This window comes from Apis florea, unplaced genomic scaffold (assembly GCF_048593485.1).
Source record: "Apis florea isolate Af1SG1 unplaced genomic scaffold, ASM4859348v1 contig_3203_pilon, whole genome shotgun sequence".
NCBI classification, from domain to species: Eukaryota; Metazoa; Arthropoda; class Insecta; order Hymenoptera; family Apidae; genus Apis; species Apis florea.
Genome location: NW_028256723.1, coordinates 239549 through 255931, shown reverse-complemented (window position 1 = coordinate 255931; position 16383 = coordinate 239549). Strand labels below are relative to the sequence as shown.

Sequence of the window (16383 nt, the reverse complement as noted above, 5' to 3'; positions counted from 1 at the left end):
AATTATTTTAACGATTGTTTTGATCATTGTAATATTGTTTGAACGTAATGAGTAAATATTGTAAATAGGAGGATTCTGTTTAACAGAATGTTATTAATAGAACTGTAACTATACAGTTTCTCGTCGTTATTATCGTTGAATAATAATTAGTAAATTTCTCATAATTCAATGTTATTACAATGATTCGCTGTATTGTTTTCTATCGCATAATAAATACACAATTTCAATCATTCATTAAGGTTCCGATTTCCACTTTTAACATTGTCCACCCTCGAGCCCACGTCAAAACGGTGTATGGTTGATTAAAATTTAATCAACCGTATTTTAATTGATACTCAATTAATCAATTAACTCCGAATTATAAACTCCATTGAAAAAGGAAACAAACATCCCGAAGATTTATTGGCCATCGAGATGATGGTGTATCGATCCTCTCCATTTATTATTAGCCGCAACGTTCTTTTTTCTTTCTTTCTTTCTTTCTTTTTTCGTCGAACGATAGACTTATCCCATCCCTCGAAGATAAAGAAATTTTTTACTCGTCTGAATTTTTATCGCTCTCAACCGACTCGACGATCTCTCGCCCATTACTATTTGCCCTTCCATCGCTTTTCCACGTGGCGAAGAAAAAACGTGGGAGACAGGATTGGTCGAAGGGCGCGCGTAATTCAATTGCTCCTCCGCTACATCGGACGGGTAAATATTTTATTTAATCGTGAGACACTGTTTAAACGGTTCGACGTTTCGTGATTCGTTTTTCGTTCGTTCGCCTTCCGCCCGAAACGAGGAATCTCTCTCTCTCTCTCTCTCTCGTCCGTTGGAAAGCTTGGACGGAATTGATGAGATCGCATTAACCGAGAACGGATTGTATACAATCCTGGAACGACTTTTCCTATATAGATAGATCTCGTCGTCGCTCGTTTTACGGCTTTTTTCCCGCTTTCTTCCTCTCCTCTCCTGAACGAGCATCTTCTACCGGTTGGATATCCAACGTGACAACGTATTACGACTGTGTCGTATCTTTCGTGTCGTGTAACGTTTGCGGTTATGTGTATACCTGATAACCGATTGATGGCATGGAAAAAAATTGTTTGGTTCGAAACGAGACGAGACGAGACGATAGATGGAAAATATTTACTTTTGGCTATTGGTGTATACGTGGATGGATCTTCTCTTCGTTACGATTTATAAATATTCGAATGGAAACGTATATAAACGGCGTTCGTGGCGGCGAACGAACGAATCTATCTCGTATGCCGATTCAAAACTTTAATCCAATCTTTAGAAAATTGTTCCCAGGTTATTGAGGTTATAAAATTGATGGCCACGGTCATGAGAGGATCATTTAGATCGTGGCATTGGTTCGGTCAATGTTATTCGAAGATTATACACGAGGCTATCGAGATCGTGACATTAACAGTTAAGGTCGCTTAAGTGACGGGGTCATCGAGATCACGTTGAATGGCACTTAAGGTCATTTAAAGATCTTGGCGAGGAGAGGGGGGTTTGACTCGTGCGTCTTCGGTTCGATGATTAATACGAGTTCGTTTCGTTAAATTATCAAACTTCCAATATAACGCGTACATGTAATATTCATAGATCGTTACGTAAATTCGAGTAAAGGAAGGATCCTTTTTAAAATTTATAGGAAACGAGAAAATGGAACGCTTCGAGATATTACACGTAATAAATATATTTTTATATGCTTAAAAGAATCGTCGATCTTTTTCCATTACATTTGCATTCGTTTCGAATCGATGGCAAAATTAAGAAAGAACTAACGTAATACTAACTCTCTTTTCTTTCTTCCAATCTCTTTCAACCATCCTATGATTCGTTGCAGAGAAGTTCGATATCGCCCGCGGAACGCGAGAAGTATAGCAGGCCTCGATCGACCGACCCCCAACACCACGACCACCTTCCATTGAAGAAGATGAAGAAAGAACAGGACAAGGATATAGGCCATGTAGGTATCCAGGATGGTCCTCCATGCCCCGCGACCGATGGTCGTACCTTTAATAAAGCCGTGCACGTTTTCCCCGATAGCAAAGCGATGGTGAAAAGAGCGACCAGGACTTGGTGGTGGACGATGCCAGCGAGGGGCCAACGAGCCCCACCGCGAATGGGACAGCGTCGCCGAGAGAGAACGGCCTCGACAAACTCGGCCCGTCCTCGGTCCCTTTGAGCAGCCAGGTGAAGAAAGAAGTCCCGCCACCATCGCCGAGAAGCGGCACAAGCAGCAACGCGAGCACACCCTCGGCTAAGAAGATGGAAGAACGAGAGAAACCAACTACGCCGATCTCGAAACCCGTCACGCCCACATCGGCTGGTATGTGTCGCGTTCCTCTTTTCCTTATTTATCCTCGAAATTTATATTCGAGATGAAGAGAAAGAGAGAGAGAGAGGATCTATTTATATTTCTTGAAAAAAAAAAAAAAAAAAATTCAGTTAGTATAAATATCGTATATATAGTATAATATCGTTGAACATTGTTTCATTCGTTCGTGTATATTATAACTTGCTCGTTTTAAATGAAACTTTAACAGGACTAACGGTGTGAGAATTTATTCTCCATATTGTTAATGAGAAACAGAAATCTTACGTGTTCAAATATTAGCACGTCAAATATTAGACAGCAATTAGTGATATTACTTACTTACTTACTTACTTACTTACTTACTTACTTACTTACTTCGCTTCCACTAAAAAATTCAGAAGGTAAACGTTCCGTTGGATGGATTTCGTTCTCCTTTGCATACAGCGCTCGATGTATATAATACGTTGGTGCGTGCACGCGCGCGCGCGTAATAATATATCTCCGTATCAATCACGATGATGGAAAATACTTAGCAAGTCTGAGGATGAATGTATCGGTCGACAGGTGGTAGCAGCTCCGGGTCCGGTGGTCTGAAACCATCGAGTTCCAGCAAACCGCTGGTCTCGGCTTCGGCGGTCGGCCCTTATCCGCCGCACTATCCGCCGCCACATCATCCACCCGCAGGACCTCATGTGGACGTGCTGGGTTACCCCCCAGCCCTGAATGGATATCCCGCAAGACCGCCTCTTCAGCAACTCTACGATCCTCACGGAAGCATGAGGGCCCCTCTCGGGCCTCTCGGTGTACCCGGTGGCAAACCGTAAGCGCTTTCCTCGCTTTACTCCTCGCAAATCCCCACCTTTCGTGCATTCGCGCGTTGATCTTGAGCGCGAATGTCCAAGAATTCGATAATAATTCGACAAAGCAAGTGAAAAGTATTTTTTTTTTTTCGCAAATTGATCGATCATCCATTAATCCTTTCGAGCGACTATAGTCGCTCTGCATAAGATGCATTTTTCTCGAGCACAAGCAATTAAATGGATCATCGAATTATTTTAACTCTTTCGCTACGAGTGACTTCTCCGCCAATTCAGTGGCCACGGTTACGCTTCGCGATTCGAGTTGCTTTGACGGTGTTTATCGATAGAAAAACTGGAGAAAGATACTCGAAAAGGGTTAATACGAGTCTTAAAAAGATTATCTTCGTCTCTATCTCAACAGGAATACATCTCCTTTCCATCCAAAACGAGTGTAATAAAAAAAAAAAAAAAAGGAAAGTGAATTATAGAAATTGCTTTGTTTCGCAGCGCGTACAGTTTCCACGTGTCGAGCGAGGGCCAGATGCAGCCGGTTCCATTCCCTCACGACGCTCTAATTGGACAAGGAATACCGCGTCATGCACGGCAGATAAATACCCTGACACACGGGGAGGTGGTGTGCGCGGTGACGATCTCGAATCCGACTAAATACGTTTACACCGGTGGCAAAGGATGCGTCAAGGTCTGGGACATCAATCAGGGCGGGAGCGGTAGCGCGAAACACGTATCGCAGCTTGATTGCTTGCAACGGGACAACTACATCAGGTTGGTTAAACGTTACGTTTCGCGCTGCGTCGCATTAACTTTACACGCCGTCTGGCAAACGCGGCAGATCCGCCGCTGAATAAATTCCGATTAGGCAAACGCGATCGCGGTCTCGTTTACTTACCGACCGTTGATACGTGTAATTTCGGGATGACACGGTCTAGTTAAAGCGCGGTAGGTTTGAAACGGTGGCCCCTTATCTCGGCTTTGAAGAGCGTTGATTGCCTCAAAATTGAACGTATACTGGGGGACTTGAACGAGTTTGGAAACGCCATGTCAGAGATTGGTGATCGATATCGGCTATTGAAAACGTCGGCACGATGTAACGGTTAATATCTGGAGTTTGCCTCGATACCTCGCCTCACAAAACTATTTGAATTACACATTTGGCAGACGGTTCAATATTTTAACGATGGCTGTGGAATTTTAACGATTTTCAAATGTTTGGTGTTTACATTCGCGCGAAAGCTAATATTAAATTTCTAATCTTTGCCAGGCCGATGGTGGATAACTTGGTAACTCCACTCTATGTACATCCATATATTTCGAACGCACTTAAACTATTAACACATCCTATAACCGCATCGCTTTCCATCGTGATATTTCATTCAGAGCCGCGTGATGGGATCGATCTCTTCGTCATTTATTTTGTATCCTCGGGAAACGTTAACGTAACGTTCGCATGGAAAATTCGTTGTCATGATCCCATCCTCCGCAATTAATCCACATCTCCGAATGAACGAGAGTCAAACTATCCGATCTGAAAAAAACCTGAAAAAAAAAAAGAAAAAAGAAAAAAGAAAATGTTAACGCAAAAGCTAATTAATATTTTTCATTCTCACTCTGAAACAGATCGGTGAAACTATTACCAGATGGGAGAACCTTAATCGTAGGCGGTGAAGCGAGCAACCTCAGTATCTGGGATTTGGCGAGTCCAACGCCAAGGATCAAAGCGGAATTGACTTCGAACGCGCCAGCTTGTTACGCTTTGGCCATCTCCCCCGACTCGAAAGTCTGCTTCAGCTGTTGCAGCGACGGGAACATCGCCGTCTGGGACATACAGAATCAATCTCTGCTCAGACAGTTCCAAGGTCACACGGACGGCGCCTCGTGCATCGACATCTCGGCAGACGGGTCGAAATTGTGGACCGGTGGATTGGACAACACGGTCCGCTCGTGGGATCTAAGGGAGGGAAGACAATTACAACAGCACGACTTCACCTCTCAGATATTCTCGCTCGGCTACTGCCCGACTGGCGAGTGGCTGGCAGTGGGAATGGAGAATTCGAACGTCGAGGTGTTGCACGCCACGAAACCGGACAAATATCAGCTTCATTTGCACGAGTCTTGTGTACTCTCGTTACGTTTCGCTACCTGCGGAAAATGGTTCGTCTCGACGGGCAAGGACAATTTGTTGAACGCGTGGCGCACGCCATACGGTGCCTCGATATTCCAGGTGAACTTTCAATTCATCCTGACTCGGATAATACGGATTGTAGTGATTATGTAGTGAGGTTGAGTTGAGCAGAAACGTGTATTATTATGATTTTTCATTTGTATATTTTATTATATTTTATCGTATTGTAAGAGAAAAGTGTATTTCAAGTATTTTATCAACTTCACATATAACTTCACATACATACATTCTTAATCCGTATCGAGATATAAATATAAATATTCAAGAAAACAATAATCTGATAATATTTTTTTCTTGTAATGCATGTTTGAGATCTATAACGAAATAATTATATCTCTGTTACAGTCGAAGGAATCTTCGTCGGTACTCAGTTGCGATATTTCTACAGACGACAAGTATATTGTGACTGGATCAGGTGATAAGAAAGCTACAGTGTACGAAGTGATATACTGAACAGTTACATGATCGATGCGACATTGGAAGACACTGGAACATCGTCGAGTGTACTACGCTTTTACATTAGTTCGTATGAGAAGATACAAGAGGAGGAGGCCTGTTCCAAGAATACGCATCATCAAAGATTGAAATTGAAACTCTGACAAAGTATCGTTGAGAAGGAGAACTTTTTGTGAAAACGAGTGATATATATATATATATATATATATATACGTTAGCGTGTGTTATATTTGTTAAATTTGAATCACGCGCAGCGGCTCTCGTATTGCACACGAGGAAGAAAAAGGAACAAAGATGAAGAAGCTGCGAACTGAAATTATATTATATAAATATATATATATATATATATACGTAAGGTGGCAGAACATTTTAGTTATTTAAGATTGTATAAAACATACGGTTATAAATAGGCCAAGAAGACGATTATGAATGAGACTATACGTGTACAACGTATATACATTCGCTCGGATAATTATGTGATCCGCGATTGTGTTCGACTTCTTTGACAGGGAGTCGCTTGTGTAATATGTTACTAATGTAATATAGAGTTTTACGACAAAACTATTCATTACGTACGATTGTGAGAGAGAGGCGAAATATTATTTTCACCGCGCGTGATGTCCTCGTGCTTTATTATATGATCGATGAAAGAACGAATTGATGTTTGAGAGAGAGAGAGAGAGAGAGAGAGATTGTATGTCGACGATCTAGCATGTAGACCTGTCGAAGTAGAAATGTGTGTGTGTCGTGTTGCAAAATTCTAATGTAATGTAATCGAACACACAACATGTAGAAGCAAGAAAAATGTTTTAATCCGAGGATAGAGAGAAAAATGTAGGTCTATATCGAACCGATGTAATTTTGATCGCGCTAAGATTGTGTAAAGGAAAATGGGGTTTTTCGTGTGACCCTCGAATATTTCCATTACGAGAAAGAGTATAAAAGAGAGAGAGAGAGAGCGAGAGAGAGAGAGAGAGAGAGAGAGAGAGAGAGAGAAAAGATAAAAAAAAAAAAGAAAAAAAAAGTAACTCATATTCCGAAAATTTGTACTCGTATAGAAGTTTCAGTTGCGAATTTTTTTTCTCGTTTTTTCGTTGCTATTCTGTATGTCGGTACTGCAGCTACCACTCGTAACTATATGTTCTGCGGTAACTGTGAGAAATTGTGAAAGGCACGAAAAAGAAGGGCTGAGATAGGGGAACAATAGGTATGGATATGATGATCTCTCGACTAATTTTTTTTGTAGCAAAAGAAAACAGAGAGCGCTTAGAGCAGGCAAAAAAGAGATTTGAGGATTATTATTATTATTATTTTTTTTTTTCTGACGCATCGTAATTGGTATCGCCAAAAGAAATATCCGTTGTATATCCTTTACGAGGCACAAGGTTTATGGTACATCGTATCTTGTTCGTGGCCGATCCCAAACGAAGATCGAAATATATTTAACGATGATGAATCGATCTATTTATATTTTACAATTGAAAATTTTTATTACGTGATATATGATCGAAATGAAATGGAATCATTGTGTATACGTTCGAATACGACGAACTAAATACTGAATAGAGATGTATTTGTGATGATCTATTTTTTATCTTATATATTGATTTACGATGAATTTTGAATCTCTGATCTGACAATGTTGCGGACTATATGCGATGTACTTTTTACGTATTACGTATCATTCGCGAGGAAACGCTAGTTTCACCTGGATCCCACGCGTAACGAAATTAAAATTGTATCGAGGAAATCGAAGTATTGAAACATGAATTGTAGAGAAGCTTACGATTGCGTTACCGTTACTGCCACATCAACGAGGCATCAACGCTATTATTCCACGAATAGGAAGCACACGGGCCACTTTACGCTCCCGAGCACGATTTATTCCGCGAGATATTCGTGCGAAGAATATTTTTGTGACGATCCCTTAGGTTTAATTTGTTAACGACTTGATCGATGCGAGACACACGTACCTTGCGATTGAATTTATATATCTTGAACGGAAAAAGATGAATTTGCGCCAAGTACACGCGGTTAACGATTTCTTCGATGCCTGCCAGGCATGTGAAATTAAATAGGGTACTAGGTTATTATTCGCGTTATTATTCGGATTTTAAAATGGTGGAAGCAGGGGATGCATAATGGAGATTTATATTTTGTTACAGGAAGACAACCACACGTTTTACATTTGCTGTGATCGTCGTAGAATCGACGCTGTATACTGCCGAATCAATGTAGAGAGAGAGAGAGAGAGAAAAAAAAAAGTATAAAAAGGAAAAAAAAAATATTAAAAAAAAAGAATAAGAAGAAAAAAAGAATTAATAACGAATTACGTGTCGCGATAGAGGGGCAAAATAGACGATAGAAAAATAAAAGATGGAAGAGAAAATGTGCGAGAAAACAGATAGATTTTCGACGAGCACAGCTCCGATGATAGACCAATAGAAACAACGATACCTCAAGAAGACTCAATAGTTAATTATCTCTTTAACGATTAACTTGTACAGAATCGATATTCTTTTACAGTAAATAATTACGCATACCCGCATACAATTGCATACACGCATACACACAGATGCAGTTAGGAAGAACAGAGCGAAATCGTGATTCAACATTCGCTATATAAAGTAAAAAAACAAATTTTCTGTCCCGCGTTTCATTGAATTGTGTCTCCGCGTTCGCAATTTGCACTCCGTGTGTACGAAAGCGATTAGAAATATGCGTTTCCAGCCAGAACAAGAAGTGAAAAAAGAAAAAGCAAAAGACAAGTGTTAATCCTTTCCAAGCACAGTTCATGTTGTTCCTATAGCTACGCGAAAATTGTTTCTTTCGACAATTAAATCATCTATATCTATATACTTATAAAGTTTTATTAATTACCACTTGACACGTCCACTTTCCTTAAATCGAAAAATTCAATTTCGAAGACAAGAAATTCACTTTTATCACAAATGTATCGAGAAAACGTGCGAAGAAACTGATGAAGTCGATTCAAATGTCACAACTGTGGTTTTTGAACGCATTTTGTAGATTAAATATGGACAAATAGAACATGTGCTGCCATCTCTTGAGTGCTAAAAACATCTCTTCAAAGACCGAGCAAAGTAAGAAGAATTGAACGCCAGCGCCATCTCTTGATTAAATTTTTAATAAGATTCTTTTAATACTCAAAAGATGGCGACACTAGTACCGTTTAACCATATATTCTATCCTTTTCCTATTATCTTCTATCCTTCCTTTCTGTGTTTCATTTGCGGCACTCTGGAGATGGCGCTGATTTCAACATTTTTATCCTATCTCTATCCTTCTTCCACTCATTTGCTTTTGTCTATATACTCTGCAAAAATTTATACGCTTAAGAAATCAGTATATAATATGTTTGATATTTAATTAACTTTATTTATTGATTAAAAAACCTTAATAGAATTTATTCTATTTAATTTCTATATATATATATATATATATAACTAAATTTTAAGCATGAAACAAAAAATTTATTAAATGTTAGGAAAATTTATTAGTTTTATTCATTCACCGCTAGATGGCTCGTCGATTAATTGTATAGTTTTCAAAAATTACTTATTATTACTATATTCACCGCTAGATGGTTGTAGTAGGAAAAAAATCTGTGTAATTCAATTTTTTTCTTATTTGAATATTAAGAATAATATAATAATAAAAAAAATATGGCATAAATTGTATTTTTTAATTTACATATAATATAAATTATCACACTAGTTTTAGTATTTATTACAAATGATGGTTCAATAACAGTGTGTAGATAGTACCGCCACCATGTAGATAATTATTCGAACTGATACTGCACTAACCTACTCGAATTTAGCGGAACGCATCAATATGGCCACTGGTAGTTGGCTTGTGTTCCCGGTCGTTAATTATTTAAATAGTTTCAAAGTACGTGCGAATATATTGAAATAAACACTTCTGCAAAATGAATATGTCAGTGGAAAAAAAGAAATATCCATCGGCACTGCCAACAAATTGGCCGTCCAGAGAAGAGGCTTCGAGAAAAAGCCAAAATCAATTGTCATCTACTGGAAAAGTTGACGTTTATTATTACAGGTATGTTCCATATTTTAAAAATTTATTTAAAACGTTATATTACAATAATATATACATATTGCATATAGTATATGTATAGTATTTAAGAATTGACAAAAATCTATATATATTTTATGTCGATTACAATGATGTACGAACATTTATTGCTTATTCTAACCTTATATATATTTATGATATCTGTTTTTTAGTCGCGGAGTCAGAAATGATGCATCGTTAGTACCACCGATAAGACAAACAGCATCTATATTTAAACAACCAGTAACTATTTATAAGACGCAGGAAGGAAAAGTAAAAGATATTAAACATGGAAATCAAGAAAAACCCAAACAAGTTAGTATTTCTTACTTATATTTATTATTACTTGTTTTTCTTATGTATATATGTATTAAATAGTCAAAGTATTACACCATACTTTTTTCCGACATTCTTTAATAGTAATATTTTTTTTTATTAAGAAGATAAAAATTTGTCAATTTTAAGATTTTATGTCTTATTCATTATGCTATTTATCAAATGTTCATAAAATGTATATAAAATTATCATTTGTAATGTACCATATCCCTTTAAACATACATGTAATGTCCCAAGATCTTTAATTGTGTGATCAAGTTATAATTTGTAATTTTATTATGGTATTTAATGTTTCCCCTAAATTCTTGTGGTTCAATCATCAAATCATTCGTTTAGGAAGGAGCCGATAAAATTGATGGCAAATATGGCTCCCAAGATAAGCCTAAACAGGTAATATATTGTTCGATGTGCTTGTGGAATCAATAATTATTGTATGTTTCTTTCTATCATTTGAATACATTTGAATATATTTATAAATAGACATTCATAATTATCAATTTTTTTACAAACAGTTGCACAGTGCATGTTTTTTTTAGAAAGTTTTTTGTTATCTGAATGTTTTATAGAAATCAGATTCACATAAGACACATTTTTTTAATGTATTATATAGACTATATTATTTAATTCTTTACTGTTACGTACTTTTCATCTTTTATTGGCCAAAATATAGCGCAGGAAATTAAAAAGTAAATCATTTTCCTTATTTCGTGTATTTCAGCAAATACATTTTGCTTTTGTAATTGGACTATTTCTTTTTTTTTTTTTTATTAGATTTCTCATGTGTATAAGTTTACTATTACATATATTATTTCGTTATTTTCATTTCGTTGTTTTGTATAAGATTATATAAGATACATATTGTTTCATATAAATATGATGAATTATATATAAGTATTCTTTTCAATTTTACAGTTATTTTGGGAAAAACGTTTGGAAGGTTTAAGAGCATGTGATCCAGATGGATTTGAATTCGATGGAATGGATTTACCAAAAAGTTTGAAGCCAGTTGGTCCGTATATTACGGAAGAAACTTTGCTTCAAAGTGTTGCAACTGCATTACATGTTTCGTCTCAACCGGTCACGGGACAAACGGGTTCGAAGACAGCTTTAGAGAAAAATCCCGGGGTATTTCTTAATCCCGATCAACCCCTCGTACAGGTAGAATAGATATTTAGATACCAAATAGGGTGCTTATATTAAACTTAACTTGCGTTACGTGTTACATACACTTAACCAAATATCTTGATTAAACACCCTATTACGGAATGTAAATAATTATGTACTGGAGGTTTGAAAGGGTATATCGACGAAAACGATAGAGAATTTTTAAATCGAACATTTAACAGAACTACTTGTCGAAATATAACCGATAAATTAATTTCTTTTTTGTTTCAGGCCGTCTCGATAGCTGACGAAGACATCAAGAGGCAAGAGGATCGAGTTGCTCTAGCAAGGAAAAAGCTACAAGACGCTTTACGATCTATTCCTATATAAATTGTACAATTCCTTTAGATATTTATATTAATTCCCTCACCCTAGTCCTAAGTTCGTTATAAATTATATGTCATCCTGATTTTTATAATAAATGTTTTATAATAAAGAAAGAAAAATAATTCACTATTACGTATTTATAAGTAACATAATTAAAATAATTTACGAATTATTGTTATTGGCTTATAGTAATAGTTAGAAGTACAACTGTATTATAATTTTCAAAACAAATAACAATCGTCGTAATCTCGATTGCCTGTAATTCTGCGAAAACAAATTCAAAACAGTGATAAAACTTTGTGTTTAACGATTAAGAGAAGAATTCGGCGAGTGAATCAGCACTGTTGTCATTAAATTTTCGTTACGAGCTGATGATAATATTTACGACGGTTCGAGTTACCATGGTTATTCGCCATCTGGCCAGATTTTCGACGTAGTCAGAAAATTGAGAAGGGCCGGAGAATTCATCGATTCCTCGGAATGTGGTTCCACGGACATTGTTGACGGGAATGAAACTGCATCTGCCTTCGCACGGACCGGAAACGAGGCCGCATGAAATGATCCTTGAAGCGAGCGGTTCCGCGCGAGAAAAAGTAGGAACACGCCATATGTTCTTCTCTTAATGCATCAATCGTGTCCATTAGCCAGACATCAAATTATACAAGCACGCGACATTTTTATAAAACTTCTTTCTACTCTGCATCACCGTGACGATGGTAAAATAAAAAAAAAAAAAACCAGGACGTATTTTCAACTCTAACATTCTCGACTACTGATTATAAATCACTGGACTGGTCGAACTTGAATTCGACGAAAGCCGCGCGAAGAATAGAATGGTTCGATTATGTTACCAATGACCTTAACTCGAAAGTGGACGTCATCAGAGAAGGCGAAAGTCAGTGACATGGACGGTGCAAGAACAAGCACCTTGATACGCATGCACGATATCAAGGACATCTTCTAGCTATATTCTCGAAACGTCTTTCTCAAGCGACACGGCAGTAGCCTGGTGGCTCGGTATAGTTTTGTAGGATGTCGTCTGGGAATGGGTGCGTGCCCCGGGCCCCGCACAAAAGAATGCCCGGGCAGGTATACGGTTTTCAGGTAAGCACAAGCCAGGTAAGCCAGGTGGTAACCTCTTTTTTCACTCTGTCTGCCCTCTCCTCCGCCGTCATTCTCCGAATCCCGACCTCCGTCCTTTTCTCATCATCGCTCAACAGCTGTTTCCCTGAAGGGTCGTTCTCCCTTATTCCCAGTTGGACGAAAGGAGAAGGAGGAAAATGTATAGGATGTATAGGCACATGTCCCACTTTAAATCGTTATAATTCGTCGAACACGTTTCTAGATCCTGTCTAATCGGCCTTACATGCTCTCCTCTCTGGTCTCGCGCGTGTGCGTGTGTTCGAGTCCACCGGCGAAGGAAGTCTGATCGAGGATGTGACCCGAATATTCAGCGCACATTGTCAAGGATACGCTCGTTTCATCCGACGTTTTAGCGTCAACCATCGAGGCGACACCGACGATTCAGCCTATTATCTATGTAAAATATTCACCGAGCAATTGTTAATTTTTAAGAAAATGTGATTTGATCGAAATTTATCGCATTTACAGGGCTTGTAAATATCCCGGTAGCATTCGGTTTTTTGTAACTGGATATTTTGCATCGATGGTTCTTATCGCTTATCTGAGAATATTATCGGTTTGCCGCAGCAATTTCTGCGGACACTTCGTTCCACTGTCTAGATTACATTCGGATTTATAAGCAAACGTTTATGCTCTTTTACGCGTATATTTCTATTTTATTTAAACAACATCGTGAAAATTACGTTTTGCATTTTTATATTATCGCATCGAGAGAATTTTATTTTTCTCGTAATATCCTTTAAATGATACATATATAACGGTCTTTTCGTATTTATTATTTTTTTTCTCTCTCTTTTCAAATGGAATTACATTTACATTGTAACGTAACAATCTTCAATTTTGATTTTTCTTTTAATCAAGTAAATTGACATTAATAATTAAATTTCAATATTTATCATCAACAATATACGGAAAAAAGAACACACACTATAGAAACTCGAGTATCTAAATAATTGATTGACAGCCAATTTTCCGATTTCTTTTACACACTCCGTGCAATCCGACGAATGCATCCGTAGAAACTTGTTTGTCCCATTTTATCAAGTCCTAATTAAGCAATTATTAAATCGGCCACGATTACACCTTAATGCGAATTAACTAATCATTATTTCATAAGCATAATCGTTAAAAATCGGTATGGAATCGGTTTCGCTTTCGTACTCGGTAATTGGCAAGTGTATATACGTACAATAAACCAGATAACAAGGCGAGAACAATCGAACGCATTAAACTGTATTCATTTCACGTATCCCGTGGCCGGTGCCCGATAAAACTTAATCCCTGGTTAAACGCCGTTGCGGTTGATAGAATATGCGCGTTCGCGGTTAAACTCGTCAATGGACTTGTAACACGAAACGAAAGGATCCGCGTTTTGTTTCTCATTTGTTTGGGATCTCTCTGAAATGAAATTCCATGGTGGAAATTATCCATGGAGTCCAGGTGTCTCCAGAGCTCTGCCTCTGAGCCGATCGAATTCCACGAGATTAGATTTTGTTGTTTTCGCGACGTGACGCGCGTAAACACACGCGACAAGCACTGATTAGAGAATCGAATCTCGTTAAACAGCGGTGACCACGATGGTGGATCGTCTTGATTCTGATTCGTTTCGACTTTATTCTTGTTTATGAGAGACATAAGAGAATCGACGTTTCGTCTCGGTTATAATGATTTGCATTTGTAATTTAATATATTGTAATTTGTTAGTGAAAAGAGGAAATTCATCTTTTTTTTTGTACGAATAAAATGGGAGAAATTGTTTGAAATGTGATTATCGAATGAATAATGAAACTTTTATGACGAACTCTTTGAGGGGGAGAAAATATTTTATAAAAGATAGATGACGCTATGTAAAAGCTTTTAATGAATTTATAGGAAATTAGATTTTTAAAGGAATAAAACGGCTTGAAATATGACGGAAAAGCTGCATTATAAATTGTAATGCTTTTTATTTTTGCTTAAATAAATTCGTTTTTAGTATGGCCACACGACTTTACACATTATACCCTTTAAAAGCCGCAATTAAGGGTATAATCATAAATTAAGTATTGTTTTTTTCTTTTTTTTTTTTTTTAACGAAAAAGTACAGTTTTGTGAAAGATAATTATATTTTTCATGCTCTTCATACACATAACATTTTTACGTTATGTACGAAGATAAAGTGAGAGAAACTTTTCTCAAGCTCGAGAACCTAGCTCGAATGGTGTTATAAGAAAGAAAATTGAATTTGAGCAAACTAGTGCACTCAGTGGATAAAGTACCTTAGTACACGAGCTTATAAAAGGCAATAAAATTTATATTTTCATTTTTCACTTCTATATTTTCTTTTTGTGAAAAACGTATATTAACAAATTGTAATATTTTGCAGCAACAGTAAAAAAAATGGAAAGTAACTGGAAAATTATTTTATCACAAAAATATTGAAATCCCTTGAAATTAAAGAAATTTACTTTCGAACAGAATCTTATATCATTTAAATTTCATTATTCAACATTTCATTCATTATTATTGCGTTTACACGAAGAAGAAAGCTAAAAATCAACAGTGATGAAAAATTTATTCCTATTACATTTCTTATTTTTAAAACGACAAACCAAGTTTTAATTTGTAAAATTAGTCATGGATCTCAGACTATTAACTTTCGAATTCCAGCGATCCATGGACCTCACACACTTTAAGAATCCCTGGCGTGAAATATTCTTGACACCATTGAAACGAACGAGCTCATTGTATTATTATTATTATTATTATTATTATTATTATTATTTATTATTATTACAAACGGGAATCGCGAAATTTTGGACTCAGTTCTGCTATTTGCAATATAATTGTAAGAATTTATACTTTTCTGTGTGTTTGCGTATACGCGATGAGCTTTATCGAGCGATTCTTCGAGCTTTCATGTATATCGTAATTCCTCGCAGTTCGACGAACTAAAATTGGATGGGAAGATTCTATCTGGCACGTATCGCGGATTGTATCTCTGGTTATGTCGAACCGCACTCCCATATAAATAGAAACGCCACTATGTCCTGTTATCGATCTTTTGAGCTCTGCTTCGACCAAGGATGACCGTGCATACGACGAAATGGTTATACAGATTGAAAAATATTCGGAAATTTTCTAGAAAGAATCACGAATCTCGAACATATGGCAAAATTATTTGCGTTCAATGGTCAGTTGAATCGTAAAAGCCGAATTAACCGAGCTCAGGTAACGGAATATAACGTTCCCACGAGGAGACACAATGGAAACAATTGAGAGAAAAAGAATTTGTATTAAAGAGCGCATTTCGTTTCGACGAAAATTTTATTAAATTTTATCAAATAACGTTAAGCTGCAAAGACACAGATTTATTATGATTTATTACGAATGACCTCCATAAATAACTAAATTTCTTTCTTCTCCTTTTTTTGTCGTCGTTAAATATTTTTCTTCTTTTTTTCTTTTTGCAGTCAAGAGGAAACAATCAATTTCAGCGAGATGCAGCGGATAAACATCATCAACTTGCAAGAGGCCTTTTGAAGGAGGCGTTGGTTCTTCCA

The 16383-nt window shown here is 37.0% G+C and overlaps 2 protein-coding genes and 1 long non-coding RNA gene across 8 annotated transcripts in view; 2 read left to right on the top strand and 1 right to left on the bottom strand.

The window, feature by feature from the left end:
- Positions 1 to 8631, top strand: part of LOC100865859 (protein groucho) — a 121039-nt gene extending 112408 nt beyond the window's left edge. For 2 of the 3 annotated variants that reach the window (XM_086910900.1, XM_086910903.1), the window contains 6 exons: positions 1844 to 1966; positions 2047 to 2329; positions 2882 to 3137; positions 3625 to 3900; positions 4753 to 5356; positions 5663 to 8631. In XM_086910900.1, coding sequence (XP_086767026.1) covers positions 1844 to 1966; positions 2047 to 2329; positions 2882 to 3137; positions 3625 to 3900; positions 4753 to 5356; positions 5663 to 5770 — 1650 coding nt within the window. In that variant the 3' untranslated portion in view covers positions 5771 to 8631. The remainder of the gene's footprint in view (positions 1 to 1843; positions 1967 to 2046; positions 2330 to 2881; positions 3138 to 3624; positions 3901 to 4752; positions 5357 to 5662) is intronic. The other variant, XM_086910901.1, reaches the window with a different exon arrangement.
- Positions 3506 to 8781, bottom strand: LOC147657105 (uncharacterized). Its single transcript, XR_015292827.1, has 3 exons — positions 8654 to 8781; positions 4770 to 5083; positions 3506 to 4671 (listed from the first exon to the last, which is right to left on the bottom strand). It is a non-coding gene; the product is annotated as an uncharacterized LOC147657105 (long non-coding RNA).
- Positions 8782 to 9321: 540 nt separating this feature from the next.
- MBD-like (methyl-CpG-binding domain protein 2) lies at positions 9322 to 11817 on the top strand. Of its 4 annotated transcripts, none has more exons than XM_086910912.1 (5): positions 9384 to 9856; positions 10045 to 10186; positions 10544 to 10597; positions 11120 to 11332; positions 11603 to 11817. In XM_086910912.1, exons 1-5 carry the CDS (start codon positions 9726 to 9728, stop codon positions 11699 to 11701), a joined length of 639 nt encoding a protein of 212 aa, XP_086767038.1. In that variant the 5' UTR covers positions 9384 to 9725; the 3' UTR covers positions 11702 to 11817. The 4 variants fall into 4 exon arrangements, with proteins under 4 accessions (XP_086767039.1, XP_086767040.1, XP_086767038.1 ...); XM_086910911.1 differs by having other exon boundaries at positions 11120 to 11365; XM_086910913.1 differs by lacking the exon at positions 10544 to 10597 and having other exon boundaries at positions 9322 to 9856; positions 11120 to 11365.
- Positions 11818 to 16383: the final 4566 nt, after the last annotated feature.